This window comes from Melozone crissalis, unplaced genomic scaffold (assembly GCF_028551555.1).
Source record: "Melozone crissalis strain CALT ecotype California unplaced genomic scaffold, PUWL_Pcris_2 ptg000045l_1, whole genome shotgun sequence".
In the NCBI taxonomy this organism is placed as follows: domain Eukaryota; kingdom Metazoa; phylum Chordata; class Aves; order Passeriformes; family Passerellidae; genus Melozone; species Melozone crissalis.
Window position 1 is genome coordinate 12,185,479 of NW_026535823.1, and position 20,662 is coordinate 12,206,140.

At 36.2% G+C, this 20,662-nt stretch overlaps 1 protein-coding gene across 1 annotated transcript; it reads right to left on the reverse strand.

Moving 5' to 3' along the window:
* Positions 1–220: 220 nt before the first annotated feature.
* Positions 221–20,262, reverse strand: KIF14 (kinesin family member 14). The gene is made up of 29 exons (XM_054286127.1): positions 19,172–20,262; positions 18,551–18,805; positions 17,079–17,166; positions 16,475–16,573; positions 15,444–15,496; positions 15,058–15,088; positions 14,593–14,700; positions 13,331–13,447; positions 12,625–12,743; positions 12,153–12,325; positions 11,664–11,811; positions 11,511–11,574; positions 11,118–11,302; positions 10,322–10,424; positions 9,946–10,106; positions 9,038–9,185; positions 8,258–8,410; positions 7,566–7,692; positions 6,866–6,959; positions 6,223–6,361; positions 5,708–5,811; positions 5,146–5,240; positions 4,201–4,422; positions 3,874–4,058; positions 3,116–3,274; positions 2,476–2,595; positions 1,535–1,609; positions 699–837; positions 221–582 (listed from the first exon to the last, which is right to left on the reverse strand). Exons 1-29 carry the CDS (start codon positions 20,260–20,262, stop codon positions 221–223), a joined length of 4,917 nt encoding a protein of 1,638 aa, XP_054142102.1.
* Between the last annotated feature and the right edge of the window lie 400 nt (positions 20,263–20,662).

Here is a 20,662-nt window from a genome sequence, read left to right on the forward strand (position 1 = left end):
CAGTAATAGACTTCTATTTAAACAAAAGGAATTATATTTGGAAGTTTGAAGGCCTCTTTAGGAATGTTTTTTTTTCTTTGGTGAAATATAGGGTACTTACACAAACATGGCATTTTACTGTCCCACCATTCACTCACTAATAATATTAGCAATAAATTGTAGCTTTTTTTGATATGTTGCAATAGGAAAGAGTTCTCTTTAATTTCTTGATAATAACATTTTATACCCATTCTATCCTACCAGCTGAAAGCTCTGGAGTCTGTGTGCATTCTGGAATCCCATCCTGTTTCCAAGCAAATTCAACCTGACCTGTTTCAACCTGTTCTCCTCGAGTCTCAGCAGTTTCATTACAAATAATTTGAGATTGCAGTGATGGCTGTCTTTGCTCAAGTTCAAAATTCATAATAAGGGAATCAACCAGGGAGTCCAATTCATCCAGGTTCATAAAAGGCTCATGCATTTTCTGGATAGGGTTGTTCACAGAAGCCAAGGCAAATAAACTGAAATAGTTGTTAAAATATCCAGCAATGACAGAAATATTTTCTGCAAAGCTCCTGAGAGGGCTGGTGTTTCTGTATAACCCTATGAGAAACAGAAACAAAAAGAATCAACTGCAGCATTTTGCAGGTACCAAAGAGCCCTCTCCCTTTGCAAGTCTCCTGTAGCCTGTAGGTTACAGGTGGTAACTCAGCCAATACCTTGGAACATGGAAGACACAATTTGACAGACTTCAGTCAGGCACTGCTCCAATTCCAAACACTTCACTGCAATCTTAGTGCTCTTCCTTATTTCTCGATATAGAGACTCTTCTTCTGGCAGCTGAGATTCTGTTTCCCTCTGTATTAATAAAGAGCAATTTCAAGAGAATCAAATACAACACAGTGTATTAACTACTAAATATGCCTATTATGGTTTCAGTCACATAGATCAAGCCAATGCTGAAACACAAAATCAAATCAGTGTCACGTCATATAAGACAGCACTGAAAAGAATGCACAACTGCACATGGTTGACAGGGTTAGGAAAAGAAGAAAAGAGTAAATGACATGAAAATCCAGGAATTGCTTGGCTCTGAGAGGCTAAATCATCTATACTGGCTTTTAATTCAAAATACCAGTAACTATGGAAATAAACTATGGCAGTAGTTATAAAATAATTACATCAGCAAAGTTGATCTTTCAACTTAAAAAAAAACCACAACAGGTAGTTAGGCTGTTCAAGATCAGCACAAAAAGGAAGATACAAGTACCTCCAGAAATCCTTTATCTTAAGTAAAATTAAAATAAGTGAGTTTTGAGTGGAAATGCAGCAGCAAGGAAAGTTAGTTTTCCAGTCACAGGAATGCTGCTGTGACAGGAGGTGTTAGCATGCATTCAGAAATATACAGTATGTATGCATGTGTACATATATATATATATATATATATATACACACACACACAGACACACATACACAGTCCTCTTCTTAGATAAATGCATCCTTAAAATTTAAATACCAGACTCAAAGCATACATTTTGGGAAAGATTTCTCTTACCTTTCTGCAGTAAGACATGTTATTTTCAAGGAATCTGGCTAATGCCATCACGTTATCCTTTATTCGATTTTGAATCTACAAAGACACTTTTAATTATATTGTACACTTCATTCAAGTCAAGGTACATTAAAAGAAAAAGAGCAAACACTGACATACTAAAGAGAGAAATACCCAAGAGAAATAGCATTTTCTGCAACTAAACATGCAATTCTTCAAATAAAACATTAACTGGTAGAAAACATTAATTACATCTGCAGGGTTTTAAACCCCTTCCTAGGGGAGGATCAAATGAACATATTTAAATATTCACTACAGAAAGGTTGTCCTGTAACTTTGTATCTCTGTCCTTCTAAGTGGCAGGGGTAGCTCTGGCATTTTCTTTCCATCCTTACAGTAGTTGCTCCAGAGACAAGCATGTACAGCAGATACTTCAGAATTAGCTGCAAGTGAACAGCATTATTTGGAAAGCAGAGTGCTCAGTTCCATTTGCTGGATACCCAAAGCATTTAGGAGTTAAGCAAAAGACATTGAAATAAAGTATATTAGATTGTTTCACTACTATCTGTAGGATTAAGAATGACAACAGTGAAAACCAGAGTAGGCAGAAAATTTTGCTGTCCTTGAGAGGAACAATTTATCACTCAGAAGATTTCACTCTTTCCCAAGTATTTTCTTGGAATTCAGCCAGGCTCTCTGTCAAAAGGGCTTACCCACTATGAAAGTGGTGTGCTTCCAAGGGGTACCCAAACTTCCCGACTGGAATTTTCAAACAGCTGCAGAAATATTTTTACCTATGGTGCTTATTCCTTATACTTTATTCTCTACTTTGTGTAACTCCCTACAGCATCATCCTCATGACTTAAAATACAAGCACAAGAAACAAAACATGATCAAGTGCCTCCAAGATATAGTAGCAGTTATTAATCTTCATTTCATCTCACCTCATTTTGTGGACATTGTTTCACAACTTCTTTCTGTACTATTCTTGCTTTCTCCTGTACAGCATCAATGAGACACTCCAGTCCTGAGCCTACTCCATCATAAATGGCAAGTACAAATTCCTTTTAAAACAAAGGTTCCAAATGCAATGGTTAAAGAAACTAATGTGGTCTTGAATTAAAACAATTTTTCTACAGTAGACTAGAAATAAGTTTGTTTTGAGCAAATTACTCAGTGCAAGTCTATTCAGACACATCTTCCTTGGACCACAGGAGCTCAGGTCAGATTTTTGTATATTCAATGTGGTACTTGGATACAGATTACTAAAATATAAGTAGTGAAACAGATGTATCATCTCAGTGCAGGCACATTCCTAAAAGCACCATACACTTATTTCTCTTCATAGGTTTAACTTACACAGATTCCAAGGATGTGGTTTTTAAGGGAAAAAAGTCAAGGGTATTAATACATGCATTTTCACCCTAAATTTGAAGTATTAGATAAACTCTAAATGTACTTAATTTGGTTGATGAAGTTGCTATATGGGACAATTTGCTCCTGAGTTCAGTTACCAATAGTAAGTGTGAACTCAACACTAGAATTACTATTCATAATCAGTATTTCTAAGAAACATTTCTTCACCTGTAAACTAGAGGCAGGAATGTTGTTCTCTTCAGGAAATGAAATATTGGTTGTTGTGACTACTGCCAAGTGTCCTATGTACTTCATTGTTTGTTTCACTGTTTGGTTCACTTTGCTCCATGCTTCTGTTACCATCGAGGATATATCTGAGGAACACCCCTGGGAAACAAAGGCACATCTTTCACTGATGCCAGAAAGCACCCCTGGTCAAATACACATTTTCTGTACAGCAAGAGTTCCTAGCACACAGTACTCAGGCATTTGCAGCTTTACACCTGCCTATTTCCAATGACTTATTTGGAACAGCTAAAAAATCATGCCTTGCAACCACAGAGAAACCATACCATTATACTACATAGTTTTAAAGGAACAATAGATTCACAAGGCTGTAGTGTGCACAAAAATAATATTCACTGGCCACTGGTTTATGAGGTTATAAACAGCAGCACTTCATAGTCTAAACTATCATTTGCTGTTATTGCATGTTTCATTTTACCATTTTATCAGTAAGAACCAATGCTTTTGTCAGGGCCTGGGCACAGGAAATCTGCATTACTCTCCCCTAGCACATGGAACTACAAGCTTAGCCAGAAAAAAATGCAGCCTTGGCTATTTATCTTCCTTAGGTGCATTGTTTTGTCATTACACACACTGGACATTTAAATGCTTTTAGCATTCAAATAATATATACTATAATAAATACTGCATTAATGCAGAAAAATTTTCTACACACAGATGAATTCTTTAATATGCTTTACCTGCAACAGCAACTGTAAATAACCTCCCAAGTTCTTTATTTCCTGTTTCATTTCTTCATCAACTTTTCTAAATCCAGGACACTTTTGGACATTATTAAGCCAGAGTTTACTTATAACCACAATCTGGTCAAAAGCAGAGACAATTCTGATGCTGTAGGACTGAGCGGCACGATCAAGAGAGAAAACTACAAGAGAAAGAAATGAAAATTGAATTCTGCAAATGAACAGAGGAACATTAATTCTTGTGACTGACAAACACATAAATGCTTGTGCATCTGAAAGACAAGTCATTAGAAATGTTTAAACCATTATGAAAATGAGACTTACAGTTTTCCTGACATTCTTCATCTTGCTGTTCATAGGCTTTGGAAATGGCAGATGCCCCAGAAAAAATTATTAACAAATTAGTAAGGAGACTATCTGCTATGCTTTTTCCTCCTTCATGATTCTGTTCCAGCAAATCTAAAGCTGAACTTAGAGATTCCTTGCAAATTCCAGGAAGAAACAATTCAGAAATGCTTGAGCACATGCTGGACTTGTTCAGTGAACCTGTACAAGTTAAAAGCAAAAAATACATGCATGAAACTCTTCACAGGAGTTAGCAGTCCATGTGTCTTTTTAATGACTTTTCTAAAGACATTGACTTACTCAAGGCAGTGAGTCAGAAAAAAAATGTGCAAAATGTTCTAAACAGCTTATAAGTTCTGTTAGTCCAAAGAGAAATTCCATAGTGAAATTCCTTAGCATGAATACATTTGTTTCAACAATCAAAGCTACAGAGAAATAAAAAAATAAAATCCAACCAACCTAAAATAACTGAATGCAGTCAAATATTTGGAAGACTAAAGCATCCCATATTTCAGGAAAACAAAGGTTGTAAAACCTGGACAAAAGCTTGGGGAAACCTTAGCAATTGAATTAATAACAACTCAAGCAAATGAAGTCTCTATATTACTGTTTCAGGATTCAGCCTCATTCTCCAATTAACCCACATAGTTAAGCAAAGTAATGTTTTAGATAAATTTCTTAAATTAGGCTTATCAAGTGCTGGTCAGGAAGGTTTTGCCCTAAGAAAGGATAATCAAAAATACAGAGACCCCTACTGTGAACAGCTTGACATTACAGATTTGAAGGTATCATAAATAGGACATTTTTTATTTTGCTTTCCAACCCATAATTTTCAAACAACCATCAGAAGCACCCCAGTTTATGCATGTGGTAGGTTCAAATTCTGAGTATGAAATGAAATATGTTCTGCTATTTAGAAAGTACCTGATACATAGGAAGTCTGTTTATTCTGAATAGATTGCAATTTTATCTCAGACAAACATCCAGAAATTCTCTTGTTCTTCATGAAGCTTCTACTTCTAAGAAAGGATGATAAAAGAACATGAAAAACCTTGAAAAGAAAAGCATTTCTCCTCATCAAGCATTTCCATGATGAGCTACAGCTTGCACAAATGTGTGAGTCAGTTATAAATACTGTTATAAGGCTAAAACTTCAAATGCAAGGTCCCAGACCATTTGCAATTTACTCCTTAAAAACAATGCTTTGACGGTATAAAAGTGGGAAGGAAACATTAAAAACTACACATTTCACTCTGCACTGATGCTTTGGAAAGCTCTACATGCAACTTTTGTTCCTTTTATTTGTCCATGGAGGAAATCCAAGAGAATGAGTGAATACAAGAGAAGACTCGCCAGATGAAAGTAAGAGAGTGGAACAGAAGTATATTTAGATATACACAATATATCTACACAAGATATATTTAGATAGCTACACAATTTTTTGCTTTGTTTTAAGCATAGGAGAGTAGCTACAAATTACTTTTACCTTCTTCTGGAAAGCGAGGAAATGGAGCTGTCTGAAAGGTCAGGTTCCCACTCATCAGCAGGATCATAAAACACATCAGCAGCAGCTTTATTTCTATCATTACTCTGAAAAAATAAAGGAAACACAGGGGAGGACGAGAGTTAAACAGAAAAAGCGACAAAGTAGTCAACATATGGATAAATAGAACATAATAATGAAAACTCAATTTAGAAATTCAAGTTCTTTTACAATATAAAACAATTGAACAACCAAAAGAATCACAAAGCAGTCCTTGCTTTACTGCTTCTTACTCTATACAAAATGACCTGAATAAAGTAATTTATTTTTATTGTATTCTTTTTGTTTAATAGACAAATGCATCTGCATGTTTTTAGTGAGAAGTAGTCATGTATCTTGCTGTTTAAGATATATAACCCAAAAAATCACCAAGATTTTCCTCCTGTATGCATTATCAAAACCTTATCTTTGACAAAATATTACTGATTACTAGTGGTTCTTCTTCAATTGTTACTGACCTCATAGAGTTCCTTCATTGCTGCTAGTTTGCATTCAAATTTCTCTAGGCTCCAAAAAGTTGTTATTCCCAGTTTGATGTTACGAACCTGCACCTGAATAGAAGACACTGTTCCTGTTTTATCATCAATTTTGTCATGCCTAAGAATTGGAGAAAGTCAAAAAAAAAAAAAGAAGACAAAAATCAAGACAAAAATTAATATTACAAAAATAAATAAGATACTGGTAGGTAGGATTGTACAGAAACTAAAAACGTGACCTGCACACAAAAATTTCCTCAGACATCATGCATCTCAGTTACTGTGCTTTAGGACCACTTTAATAAGTGAACCAAAGTAAGATGGACATGGGCATCAGAAGATTCACCTTCAAAGCACACTAAATTCAAAGTTAATTGTCTATAGCATACATTTAAAGTTTTGATCTGAAATTCAAATTAGAAATTCCCATTTCAAAATACCAAGGCTCAGCTACACACCAACTAACAATAGTTTGGAAAAGAAATTTATCATGTTCAATTGCACAAGACTGTTAAAAGAAACACCAACAGCTCACTGCACATACTGAATCCATCCCCAAATATATACATAAATATTATATAACTATTACATATACACATTATAATTAAGTAACTCAGATACTGACCTGCAGAAAACAGTGTTTTTCCCTAGTGCAGTGCTAATGGCATTAGCCTCTTTAATCATCACAGACAGCTTCAGAGACTTCCAGTTCAGTGGAACTAATAAAGAATATAGAACATACTGATTTTGTGAACCAAACAATGTGATGCAACCACTTTGGGGTTTAAAAACTAAAAGGCAGAAAAGAAACTACAATCCAAAAGCAAAAAAGTAATTTAGCCAACAATAGTTCCAAGAATTCTCAACACATTGGGAAAACATTACCCTTCCAGGCAAGATAACTCTTTTAAATGGTTGGGTAAAGGGTATTTCAGAAACAGAGGCATAAGACTAGAGACTGTATTATTATTATTATTCCAAGATAAGAAACTGAAAAAAATGAATTCTGTTACTCAGTTTCCCCAATGAGTTAATGCCTAACCAGTGGAGACAGACAGGAAACAACTTTTAAGTAACTGGAATAAATACAGACTACAGGTATGTCCCCCTAACCACCCTGAGTGGGATTAAACAGAGTTTTTAAAGCAGTCCATACATACAGCTGATGAATAGAAAGGATTGCAACAACCAGAAGGCTGTTCTTGGTCAGGATCACTGGAGAAGTATCAGTGGAACAGAAAAGGTTCCTGTATCAATACCCATCACCCATGCCCACTGAGAAAAGAGAAGCCAGCATTGCCTTTGTAACACCATGCATTACATACCCATCACTGATTTATTCCCACTGCCATGGTTCTTCTGAAGGGCATGTATTTCCTCAGCAATCTTCTGCTTCTCAGCTTCCAGAGCTTCCACTATCTTTGCATGACGAATAGTATGGTCTTCTAGAGCCTGGGGGAAAATGGGCAGTACTAAAAAAAAAAAATCTCAACTCTTAATACTGTTTGTTGAAGCTAAATTTTCTGTTCCTGGCATTTTAAAGACTCACAAAATGAATTTTATACTGGACATCTGCTATGCTAATATAAAATAATTAATTTTCAAACTGACAGTTCTCTGGGTTTGCTTACACATTACCATGCTCAAAAAAACCCTGGAATTAAAGAGGAACAGCTTTTTTAAAAGCTTGTACTTGTTGCAGCAGTCAGATATATATAAACACCAGCCAAGACTCAGACATTACTTACATTAATGCCTGGAGTAATAACTTTTGCCAAAGGCAACAGTTGCTAAATTTTGGTGCAGGAACAAAACCATCCACATTATTTAAGAAATGAGATCAGCATTAGCTAATCCCCAACATTAATACATTAGCATACTCAGGTTGCAAACAAAACATCAGTTCTTCTGCATAAAATCATTTCCTTTACAATAATTGATTTTCAAAAAAATAATTTTAAAAAGTCCCCCAACCAAACCAGAGTTTATTGCCCTAAAAGGTTTTTTTTCCAATCACCTGCTTGGTAGCTAAGGTCTCCATTTCTAAACGCTTCTTATTGAAGTGGAGTTCTAGCTCAAGGCTTTTCTTTGCCTTCTCCAGCTCCTGTATTTTGGTTGTGGCTTTTTGGTTATTCAGTTCTTGGATTTGCTTCTTACGAGATTCTTCTCTCTAATATCAAAAAGGAAAGTGAGAGGAGGAATACTCCTACAGAATTTCTGACCCATCCTTCAGGCAGATATTCCATACATTTTAAATGTGCAGCCTCTGACCTACACAGCCCAAGGTCAGCAATGGTTTTATCCCAGTTCACAAGCATCACTTTAGGTCTTCTGTAGACTATGTAAGATACGAGATACATCATTATTTTTTTACCACAATATACCAAATTTTATGTCAACTTATGCATGTTGCAACTGCACTGAAAAAAAAACAATTACAAAGCAGCATGCAAGCTTGGAAAGACAAAATAAAACTGTATTAATCAATCTAGTATAGTGAATTAAAAGCCTCATACAATAAAGGTATATTCTGTAAGTATTTCTCTTTGCTTACAAGTTACAATTCCTGGAGTAACTCTGAAAAGGATAATGACTTTACAACTTCTTCTGTTACTAAGGCTGACTTTTTTTCAAGAATGAGGCTTTGCATTCTCTAACATGCTGCTAAAATATGCAAAAGAAAACCAAAGCCACACAAAGCAAGGCCAAGCAAGCACTGAAAAAACAGATACCACATGCTACAGTTTCTGGTTTACTTGATTGATAGATTTCATGTAATGATGCAATGACAACTTACCACCTCTGCTTCCAGGGATTTTATTTTGCTCTCATACGCTTCTTTTTGTGAGGTCAGTTCTTGCTGAACCATCTCTTTTGCTATCTGGACGCTTTGCATCATTTCTTCCTTGGCTTTGAGTCGTGCCTCTTCAATTTCTGATTCAAGCCTACAAGTGTCATACATTTAGATTGCTGCTGTTTGTCTCTTATAAGATGCATACAGATTATAATCTTTTTTTCTCTCATAAGTTTTTTAACAAAAACTTACTTTGCACGGTTTCAATTTCATGGACAAAATGTCGACACTTCCAATGTAAATATGAAAGACATTCAAGACATTCCAGAATTTCAAATCCACTCAATTTCCACATTTATTTTATTACACCATTTTCACAAATTTAAAGACTGTGATGGAAATTCACTAAATCACATTAAGACATAAAATTATATTTTAAATCAATGAGTCCTCTGGTTTAATAACACCCCATAATGAAGTACAAATAACATTTCACTGTCTCTCAAATTCTCCATCACAGAAGACCTAAGGTTATTACTTTGGTTTCTTCTCATTTTCCTAAGGCATTTACTTATCAGATTTTAAATCTCTTTGAAACATCAAAAGCCATTTTCAGACTCATCACATGCTTGGAGAGAAACCTTAATAAAGAGATAAACAGTACTCTGAGGACCCCTGGAGCTCAGGGTTTCTCTAATAGCGATCTACATTGTTGGTGTCTGGATTAGCTTGTGGTGATTGAACCTTAGAGGTGCACATCATTCCAGCCAAGTCTGTGACTTCCATTACAAATGGAGTTGCTACTTTCCCCCTTGTGAAATAATGAATAATCTTCAGTTACTTCTAAAACTAATTGCATGGTTGAATTAACAACTGAACTTCTTTTCAGAACAAGAAGAATCAATACTTACTGTGTTCGCTGTGCAATCAGTAGCTCATTCTTGGCAAATTCAAAATCTTTTGGACCATCATGCAAAGACAAGGTCCCACAAGAAGGTGTTTTAACTTTCTGAACCTCTGCTGGATGATTAAACCTGAAATAATGGTCTCCCCCAAGAATCACTCGATCACCCTATTGGGAGAAAAAAAAATTCTGCTGAAACTTTCAGATTTATAAGCAAATTTTCAGTTCTTAAAACATGCAGGTGAAGCTAGAAATCAAAGAGAAGAGACAAATATTTATGGTTACAAAGCATTCTCAGAAAACCTGCAGTCTGAAGCTGAGATATTAACAAAGCAAAGAAACCCACACATGCACAAATTACTATTACCAGATCAATTACTTACATGATGCAGAATTGTTGGGTCCAAAATGCATTTCCCATTTACATATGTCTTGGCTTCTCTAAGTGGAATAATACTTACTTTGCCAACAGTATTTTTAATAACACTGAAAACAAGAAACATTTGCACTATTAGTAGCTCATGATAATTGCAAGTGCTGCTTCCTAAGCTTTAGATGCTATTGTTTTCCTAGGTGTGTATTGTCTTCATACTACTTAGGTACAACACAACTACTGAATGACAACCTATATTTTGGTAGAGAACCTATATTTATATCTAGGAATCCACTGCGAGAAACTTACTGCAATACCCTGCCATCTGAGAATTTCTTTGATAATGTGACTTCCATGTTTTTAGTAACTGATTAGTTACATTTCTTACAGCATTTTTTTGGGGACCAGTTGCAGGGAATGCACTTTGAGCAATATTTCTCCAGAACAGCCAAGCTGCTGTTTTTATTAAATTAAAACTGTCAAGGCATTTCACTTTTCCACTGAACTTAATGTAACATTTATCTATCACACAGCATCATTTGATCAGGTCTTAGTCTATAGAAATGCTGCAGAAGAAACCTTTGCTACATGAATGTAATAAACAAAGAAACTCAACTACATCAGTTCACAGATTTCTAGAGGGAATAGAGGGTAGCTGCCTTAATCATTGAGTAGTACAAAACATATCCCTACATAGTATTGTCTTGGCTAGAAGACTATATTTTGTTACTGCCAGAAGGAAGAGTGACTCCAAAAGAAAGGGAAGGGTAAGAAGAAATTTAAAATATAAAAACAACACTACAAACCAATGGTCATCAGCAATCAGCACTCCAGAAAGCTGGATGTCATGTTTTGAATTTGGTGTACACCTTCCAACTGTAGTTTCTCCTTCTTTGATCATATATAACAGCACCTCAGAAAGCTGAGGATCTTCATTGAGATTGACAAGGTTTGGTAAATGATTGTCCATTTTGAATGCAATTCCAGCTTTCTAGATAAAAAAGAGCTCTGCATTAAAAAACAATTTACTTTATGCATTCATAAAGTAATGAATATCTACATTAAATTTTTCAAAGAAGTCACAGCAATCTGTTGCAAGGTGAGTATTAGGGAAACCAAATCTTACACTGTTCTCATTCTTCTGCAAGGCTTGCTGAGGTTATATTTTCTGCTTTATGTCCTATAGAAAAAAAATGTACCTGTAATTCTTTTATGTCTTCCAATTTCCTTTTTTCTGCTTGTTCAAGTTTTTCTTTCCAGGCCCTTAATATATGGGAAAAATAACATATTAGGAGAAAATTACAGCATATAAATTTTACTGTTTCAAATTAAGACATTAATGAGTGCCTGACCTTTGCATTTCTGCCATGTTTCTCTCCTGCTGGTGCAATTCTACCCTCAGAGATGTTATTTCCTGCAAATAACGCCTGTATTTTTCACGATCAGTGTTCAGAGCACTTTTCTGAGCTGCCCTCAGTTTTTCAATTTCAGCTTTCAATTCTACATGAGACAAACCAGACATACAGTACGTGTAAAAAATAAAGGCAAAATACACTTCAGTACAACAGTACAAAATTAATCCTGTTATTTATTTTAAAACAAAGCATCTTTCTCTATTTCTGGTTCTCAAGTGTAGCCTAAGATCTCACTTGCATTTTGGAAAATAAAAAAGCTCACAAAGAACAATAATATTAAAAGGAAGACATCCCAAGCTGTATTAGTCTAGTTGACAAGAGGTCAGTCAACACAACAGAATATTAGCAGTAACAACTCTTATAAGAAATAAGCTAAACACACATGCAAATGACAACCCTGAAAGACTGCTGAAAGGTCAAGCTCACCTCTGATTAGTTTGACATTGACATCTTCATTTACTTTAGCAATGTTGATAATTGAACAAGCCTGTTTGGCATAGCGAAGGGTGCTGAGCGTCTCCTCCGTGCTGCTGGCAGCTGGGCTCACTGTGGCTATCATGGTTGTTTGGGAATTGCCACCAAGACTCTCCTTTAGCAGCCTTCATTGGACAGGACAATACCAGTCAATCCCTCACACTGACAGAAAAATTCAAAACTTCCCAATTGGAACAGATTAAATACAAAATACCCAGGGTTTTGCTACTTATTTGAGAGGGACTGTTAGCTGCTTAAAACACAAACCAAGCTTCTGTTTGGTCTTTATCTGATGCAACAGGCAAATTCTGCCCTCCACAGGTCATAAGAGAGATAGGGAGAGAAAGGATGGGAAGAGATGCATCATGAATAGATGAGAAAACCACAACCTCAGAGAGCCTCAATCGCTATATAATGTACGTACCAGGTAAGGACAGATTCCCGGTAAGGAATGAAAGTTTTCTTTCCATTTTGAGACTGTTTAGACAGGGCAGAAATAACCCTTCCAAGGGTCAACAGTGATTTATTGATACTCACACCTTCCTACACAAAGCAAAAATACAAATATTTATGATACAGTTGCAGTTTCATGTGTGATGTTAACAACTATATTGTTGATTAATTATGTTTGTTCAATGTATGCTACAGCTGTACCACCTTAAATGTCCCCAGTTATTAAAAAACCAGTAAGATGGAAGGGCATCTTCATTTGGAAAGAACAAAGACCCTGCCTTTAAAATAAGTAGTGTTAAGAACCATCAAACTTACAAAGACAGCTTGAAATAAAGTCTCTTATCAGAAAAATCTAAAAAGGGGCAAGCCTCAACTCCATGTGATATTGGTTTCATGATTTCCAAAGTCATATAAACAGTTCCCCCTCCCTCCTTCTGCAGGATCATTAGGCGTACATAACATGGGGAGAGGTGTTCTAAGCAAGATCTGCCACATTGCACAGTTCAAGAGCTTCTTCAGGCCACCCACTCTCACTGGCAAAATGTGATGCAATACTGGTAAGCATAAGGGCTATATACATCCTTTTATAGCTACAGTTCCTGCCCAGAAGTCCTGTTAGGTGAGCATGCTTTGGAGTTTAGGGGGGTTCTTAGGAGTCCAGCCTTTTCTTGATTTACCTTCAGCCTTTCTCCAGTGGTCTGAGCCTTTGTACAGCACTCACTGCCAGCCAGATCAATGAGATTTATGTAACTGGTGAGCCTGCGATCACACTGTTCTTCATTCACAAATTCTGCCTGGAAAGAAAGGGAGATGCTGGCATTCAAACCAAAATAAAAACCCTGAGGAGGAGCAGAAATTGGACAAGCAGGTCACATTAAATACATAAAAATTTCATGCTGCCATTTATGTTTTGACAGGATACTCTTGTGTATATCCCTTGAAGGAGACTAAGTTCAGATTTATAACCACAGTATCAGTTAGCTGGGGCTGAATAACTGCACAAGCATAAACTGCAAACCAAACAGATTACCAAACCAGGGGTTTGGCTCTGAAGTGTGCATGATAATTGCAGTCAATCCAATTGCAGTTATCCAATAAACATGCAAATCAGTAAGCTGTTACTGACTTAGACCAATGAAGATGAGTTAAGGAGTCAGTGGAAAAACTCAGGAACAGCTGAGATAGAGAAAAATCAATAACAGTGGTGAGACTGGCAAGGGGATGAAGAAAGGAGAAAGTCCAGGAAACTGGGACAAAATATTAAACCAATCAAGACCAGAATGCCCCAGCCAACAAGTCATTTGTCGATGGAGAAAACTGACAGTCTGTAAACTCCTGAGGAGCTCTACCTATTCCATTTCTGTCTTCAGGCTCACGTCACTAAGTCAGGTTTTGTCTTTTAAGCATCTGTAAATCAGATGAGCAGTTGTAGTCCCTATATCCTGGAGACACTTGGGGAAGAAGCATCCTGAAGCAAGAAAACATTTATTCAGTGAAGTGTGTTGAAACTGAGCAGAAATTGCATCTCCTACCAGTGCCCCAGTTTTTTGCCTGCAGGAACTCAGCACAGCCACACACCTCACACAGCCCAACCTTCTTGGAAGCTAAGATGTGTTGGCAGCAGTGTGAAATTCAATCTAGCCTCAATTAGGATTCCTGTTACATCTCAAAACTCACACTGAGAAGCTTGGAACTACTCCTAGATCTGTCAGCCTAGACATATTTATACTGCTGCTATAAATATACTTAGCACAAAGACATCAGAATCTACTCAAAGCATGTAAAATAAAACAAGTTCTGTGCTGTAGAAAGCCACGTTAAAATGCCCTGTGCTTTAACTCAAAGATCTTCAAGTATATTCTCACAATTTTGTAGGCTGTACACACAAAAGAACTTTCTACTACCAGATTTGAACAGATACACAAAACCCCCAGAATACCTTGGTTTGTGTCATGACAAGGGTGAAGACAGAATGAGATCTAGAGCTCTTGTCATTCATTACTGTAGCAGCTGTTGCTCTCTGCTTATTACCTAGTTCAAGCCAACTCTGTAAAAGAGAAAAATCAGGACATGAAACCAAACCCTACTTTGGATGGTTAACTGAAGATTAAAATGTTTGCAAATACATTTATTAAGACAAATTATGACTATAAGAGAAGACTTAAAAGTTAAATTTTAGAAATAACAATGTGAACAGTGATACTTGACTGTACAAATCTATTCAGCTCCATTATACAGGACTAGTCTACATCACCTTTTCACAAAATCAGCTGAAATATCATAGACTACTGGATAGTCTGTTAAACATTTTCTTCCCATCCATGGAATTTATTTTTCAGCAGTAACCAGAAAAGGAGAAGGCAAAAATATTTGTATTCCCTTTTAGTAACCAAAAAACTCTTACCTGAATATCAGAGTAAGAACGGACAACGTTCCTAGAGTGGGGAGAAAAATTAGAAAGTTTGGGTTCAGTTTTCTTTGTATAGATTTCCCTGCCTGAGTTCTGAACCATTTTCCCAGTTACAAACAAAATACAAATACATAATGAAAGCTGCAGTTGTCTTGAGACTTCTACACTTTTAGATTTCACTAAGGCAATTAAGAAAATATATCAAGCTAGTCACGGGTATGCATTTCTCTAATACTACATAACACTAGGATCTTGCTTAATTTACTGGTGAGTACACAAGCTTCCATAGAGCCCTCAAGATATCCTTTCTCAGGATTACACCATACTTCTGTTAAAATAAGTACAGATAACAAACAGTTAACAAATAAGTTCAGACTTACACTGTCAGGCCTTCCACATATGGTCCTAACACTGGATGTTCTCTTACACGAAGCTGATGAGAATAATTTCAAAATAAAAATTATTAGGAGTGCATTAGTTAGATCTAGTACTCAGGAATATCTTAATAAAAGATTCTACAACATAAATCTATTATGGCTCTAAGTAGCTAACCCCAAAATCACTAACAAAACTCAGAGTGAAAGCACTTTTGCTTTAGACAACACAGTAGAGTCTTCATTTCTTTATAACAAGTCCATCTAAGCTTAGGTTAAAGGACTTAGTTCAACAGCAAGGTGGATGTTGCATACCAACTTTTGCATACCATCTGTTTCATCTATTATAAACTAATATTTAATTTATACACAAGTGGCCAGGATAGTGCTCAATGTCAAAGCACAGAAAGTACTTTTTTTTTTTGATAAATCAGACATAATAAATTCCTTCCTTACATACACTACTTAAGACAAATTTCTTTAATTTACAGTTCTACATATTTTAATACACAACCGCTAAACACTAGCTAAACTGGTTTAACTAGTGATACTTAACTAGTTAATCAGTCCAATCTTGTTTCTTTCCCCCTCCTCCAGCTCCTTAAGAGACAACCAGGTTTAAAAAAAAAAAGAAAACTCCATCTAAATTACAAGATCATAACTCAAGTTATATTGTACAGAAGATTCTTATTATAAGCTGGAGATTTAGATATATCCTAGGAGACTTTTTATAAAGGCTTATAAGATCATCTTCATTTTGTATATAAGGGGAGATTTTAACTTGTTTGATGGATTCTACTGAATCATTTTGTTTCTATTTCAGCATTGCTCAGCATTTGTCCAGTGACAAGCATTTTGCTTTAAGTCATCTGGTGATATTTTGATATTTTTATTTGTTTTTTTACTTGAATCCCATAGTTCACAACTAATGTACGTAGATTAAAGACAATGATCACTTGTCATTAGTGCATTTTTGTTTCAGAATAAATGCCACTCCTTAAATGTTATGCAGATATTTGATTCTGTGAGCAACTTACTTGTTGTTTCTTCTGTCCATGTTCAGCTTTAAAGACAAGCAAATCATGAATTTTCTCATTGTATACTTCAAAGAAGCTCATTTCAAGATGATACAAAACCTAATAAAATTAATGATAGTCAGTCATTACAGACACAAACAACCACACAAAAAATGAAAGTGAGGGTAGTTATTTTTTGTTTCAGCTAGAATACTGACCTGGAATACTAGAAGTGGAATACTATTACAGTGCATTTTGCTTTGATACGTGATGTTTAACAATAAATTCATATTTTTGAGCTCTATTTTACAGCCTTCACTGAAAGTATGGAGCCCACTGGGATTTTGTTTTTGCCTTTCCTTACATATATCTTAAAATGTAAGACATGCAATACAGAGGAAAGAATCCCTGTCTACTGACAACAAAAATATCATGCCCATATTTCTTCCTCACATTACTGCCATTAAGGAAGCAAAACAATGTTGATTTTAACTGTTTAGGGAACACCATGAATCAGAGCTATCAACACAAATAAGATTTGAATCAGCAGAAGAATATGAACACTAATAAAGGGATCAGCACTAAATATCACTTTCCCCATAGTCCAATGGCACAAGCATATCACCTGTTCCTTGTCCATTTGTGCTATTTGATTGAAAAGATCTTCACAAAGTCTTGGAATTATTCCTCGGTCTTCATCAAATCCCATCATCCTGCAGTCAAAAATCCTGCTGGTTTAGTTTGTGACTCTCCATGGGCAGTTTTAACATTAACTGTACAGCTCTACAATTGCCATGCCTCTCACATCTAAGTTATACAACAACAAGCAACAGAAATTAACCTGATCTAAATTGGTGCTTGTCTAAATCTGGAGTGGGACAAGGTGATATCCAGAGGTATTTTCTATTTCATCCATTGAGAAATAGTTTGAAAACCCAAGTCAAACTAAGACTCTACAGCAGCTGAAGAGTCTAAACCCACAGAAGTCCAGTATCATACCACGCCTGCATTTCATATTCTCTGCACACTTCCAGTGCAACCTAAGCCTGTCTCCAGCCCTGGTGCAGTTTGCTCCTGTTGAGTTCTGCCACAGCAGCACACCAGTGCACTGGACTAATTCCCTGCAGTCTGGAGACACACAGTGCTGCACAGCACAAATCTGTTGTGTAAAGTTGACCAAAGGACGCTGATACTAATTTCAGTCTTGCTCAAAACACAAAGGTAAGTTATTGTTTAAGTGAAAGAAAAAAATCCAAATACAACACAACAAACCTACAAACAGGATAACAGCTGCAACCCTGAGTTTATCTTTCTTTTAGACCAAGGTAAAAACAGCAGTGTCAGTAAAAACTGAGTTCATCCACTTAAAATGGAAGTTCACTCATTGAGAGGGAACTTACTTCTGTTTAAGTTCTATATTTATTGTAAATTGAACAGAAACATTTCTGGTCCTCAACTACCCTTATTAAAAATCTATAGCACCTGATAGGAATTATAAAACTCAAACTAATTTTAATAGATGCATGTTTGGAAACCAAACAGCTCACTAGGCATTCTATTTCAAAAATATAAATAAAGTATACACAATTGGCTATAAACCCTAAAAGTCTTACTTATCTGGGATTATTTTGTGCAAAGATTTGATTTCAAATAAGCAGTGCCACAAACATCTGAATTTCTTTAAAGTTCTGAAGCATAAGGACCCTAATTATAATGATCTCTTAAGTGTCTTCTCCAAAAAACATGCTATACTTTACTATGCCACTTCATGCACAAAATAACAAACACTGGTGAAAAACACCACTGGGAGAGTCTGACAAGCTCTCTGCATTAATAAAGGGGTTTTTTCCCTAAAATCTCAGAAAAGTTTTTATTTTCTCCATTAAAAATAGAAAGAAGTCAGGGTTACATACACAAAAATATTCTAAAGTTAACTTTTGTTTAATTGCTATAAATACTGATATAATTATTTTTAAAATACACAATAACATTTTGACACAATTCATTCACTCTGAAATCTATTCCATTCCACCTCTTTCATTACTTAAGACTGCATAACAATTGGCAGAATTTTAACAATTATTATTAGCAACTTACGTGTATGATTTTCCAGAGCCAGTCTGCCCATAAGCAAAAAGACAAGCATTGTATCCCTCAAAAGCTCTTTCAAGGAGTGGCAGTGCCAAAGTTTTATAAATCATTGCTTGGCTTGCAAAATTAGGATGACTCTTATCAAAAGACCAGAAGGAGAAGTCATAACTGAAACTGTAAACTTGGTTTGTGGATGGATTTTGTACAATTGTCTCTGAACCACTCATGGAGACCACAGGGAATGAGTCTTCAGTTTTCTCTCTGAAGGGAAAAAGTGGGAAAATAAAAAAAAAATATATAAGCTGCATGCTTTAAGTTAGTAATTTCACTGTCTAATGGAAAATTAAAAAATCAATGATCATTGCTAAAAATATCCATCAGATAAACATACAGAGTATTAAGGTTCAAAACACTTTTGTTAATGAATATGTAAAAAAAAGACCCAAACACCAATAAAATCAATTCAGTTTCTCAATAAAATCTTAGTGTTGCATGAAGTATCAGGTAATTACCTGATATGTAGGTATGTAGTATATCCTTCTTGGATCAATGATGAAATAACTCAACAAGAACAAAGCAGAACTCAACACAGAGTGTTAGCACCAGAAATAAGCCCAGGACACGAACCTGTTACTGAAGGGCCGCACCCGCACAGCTACAATCACTTTGCTGTTTTTCACCTTGAAAACATCTTCCCCAGCACTGCTGCTCTCAGCTAAACCTTCTGGGTTCCCTTTTGTTTCTGAACTGGTGCTCACAGGAAGAGAGCTGGAGACACTGGGGAATTTCTTGGCTAAAATTTGCAGATGAGGTTTTTGTTCATTTGAGGCCGGCTTGAGAGATGGTTGGTCTTGAGAAGTGCTGCTCTTTGGTGTAAGTGCAAATCTTTCTGTTAAAACCTTTGCTGGTGTCCTTGGTCTTTCCAAGCTGCTGTGCTTTATCAAGTGCTGTACCTTTTGCTTTCCAGCTACCTTATTTATATTGCCTTTTTCATTCAGCTGCCCTCCTGACAGACTATTAGCACATTTTGAGGTAATGAACCGTTCTGATTTAGGAGCTTCATCTTGAAACTTTATGTCAGCAGTGCTTGTCTTATCTTTTAAACACGTGTTGATGGCATTTTCACAGACACCACCAATTAAACCAAAGGCATCCTTGCTGTTCAGGTTGTGCTGCAACTTGGTACTTGACTGACCCTCAGTTAACTTTAGGTTTGGTTTAACACCATCTGTACCCTTAATATTCTGTGGAAGTGCAATCTTGTCATTTCCTTGTGCATCAGATTCATCATTTCCTTTTGTAGGCACAATATTCTGATTAATTTTACTCCTCTCTGTGGAGCCAGTCCTCACACGCCTGCGCAGAGTCAGTCTTTTCCCTGTTTGGAGCTCCTCTGCACTCTGTGCTGTGTCACTACCAGACACTGATTTTTTGCTTGCTCCAGTTCTCCTCTGGAGTGTCAATCTGCCCTCCAGTTTAAAAGAAGTTGACACATCAGTCACTTTTGCACAAGCTGAAATCACATAGGTCCTATTTACTTCCTCAGTCTTACTCTGAGGACATGAAGGCAGCCCATCCTTTTCTCCCAGTGCCTGTGACCTCAGCTGCTGCCCAGATGCTTTACTGCTGGCCAGGGCACTGTGTGAGGAAGGTTTCTGCAACGTGGCTGTGCATCTTGGCCCAGCAGGGCTCCTGGCAGGAACTGTGTAAATAGGCATCTTCTCTTCCAGCTAATTAAAACCCAAATGTTGAAAAGTACAGCACTTTCCTAAAGGATTATTTCTAGTTGCTGCTTCATGAGGAATCTGGGGAGACAAAGCAAATAAATTTTTATGATGTTGATGTGCAGTGTAAGTGATGTTTTGCTGCATGGGGAGCTCCTTAGACACACTGCACTACATGTTCCCAAACATTAAGAACAACTAGTATCCTGTTTTACCTCTGGTATTTAAAAAAAAAAAATCTTTTATATCTGAATGACTGCTTCCAACAAAAGGCTATTTGACTTGATTTATTGACTTCTATGATTTGTTTCAGTAAGCAAACCAAGCATCAGAAAGAGCACCGGTTGGTAAAAAGAACAATCTAACTATTTAGCAAAAAGATGACCATGGATAT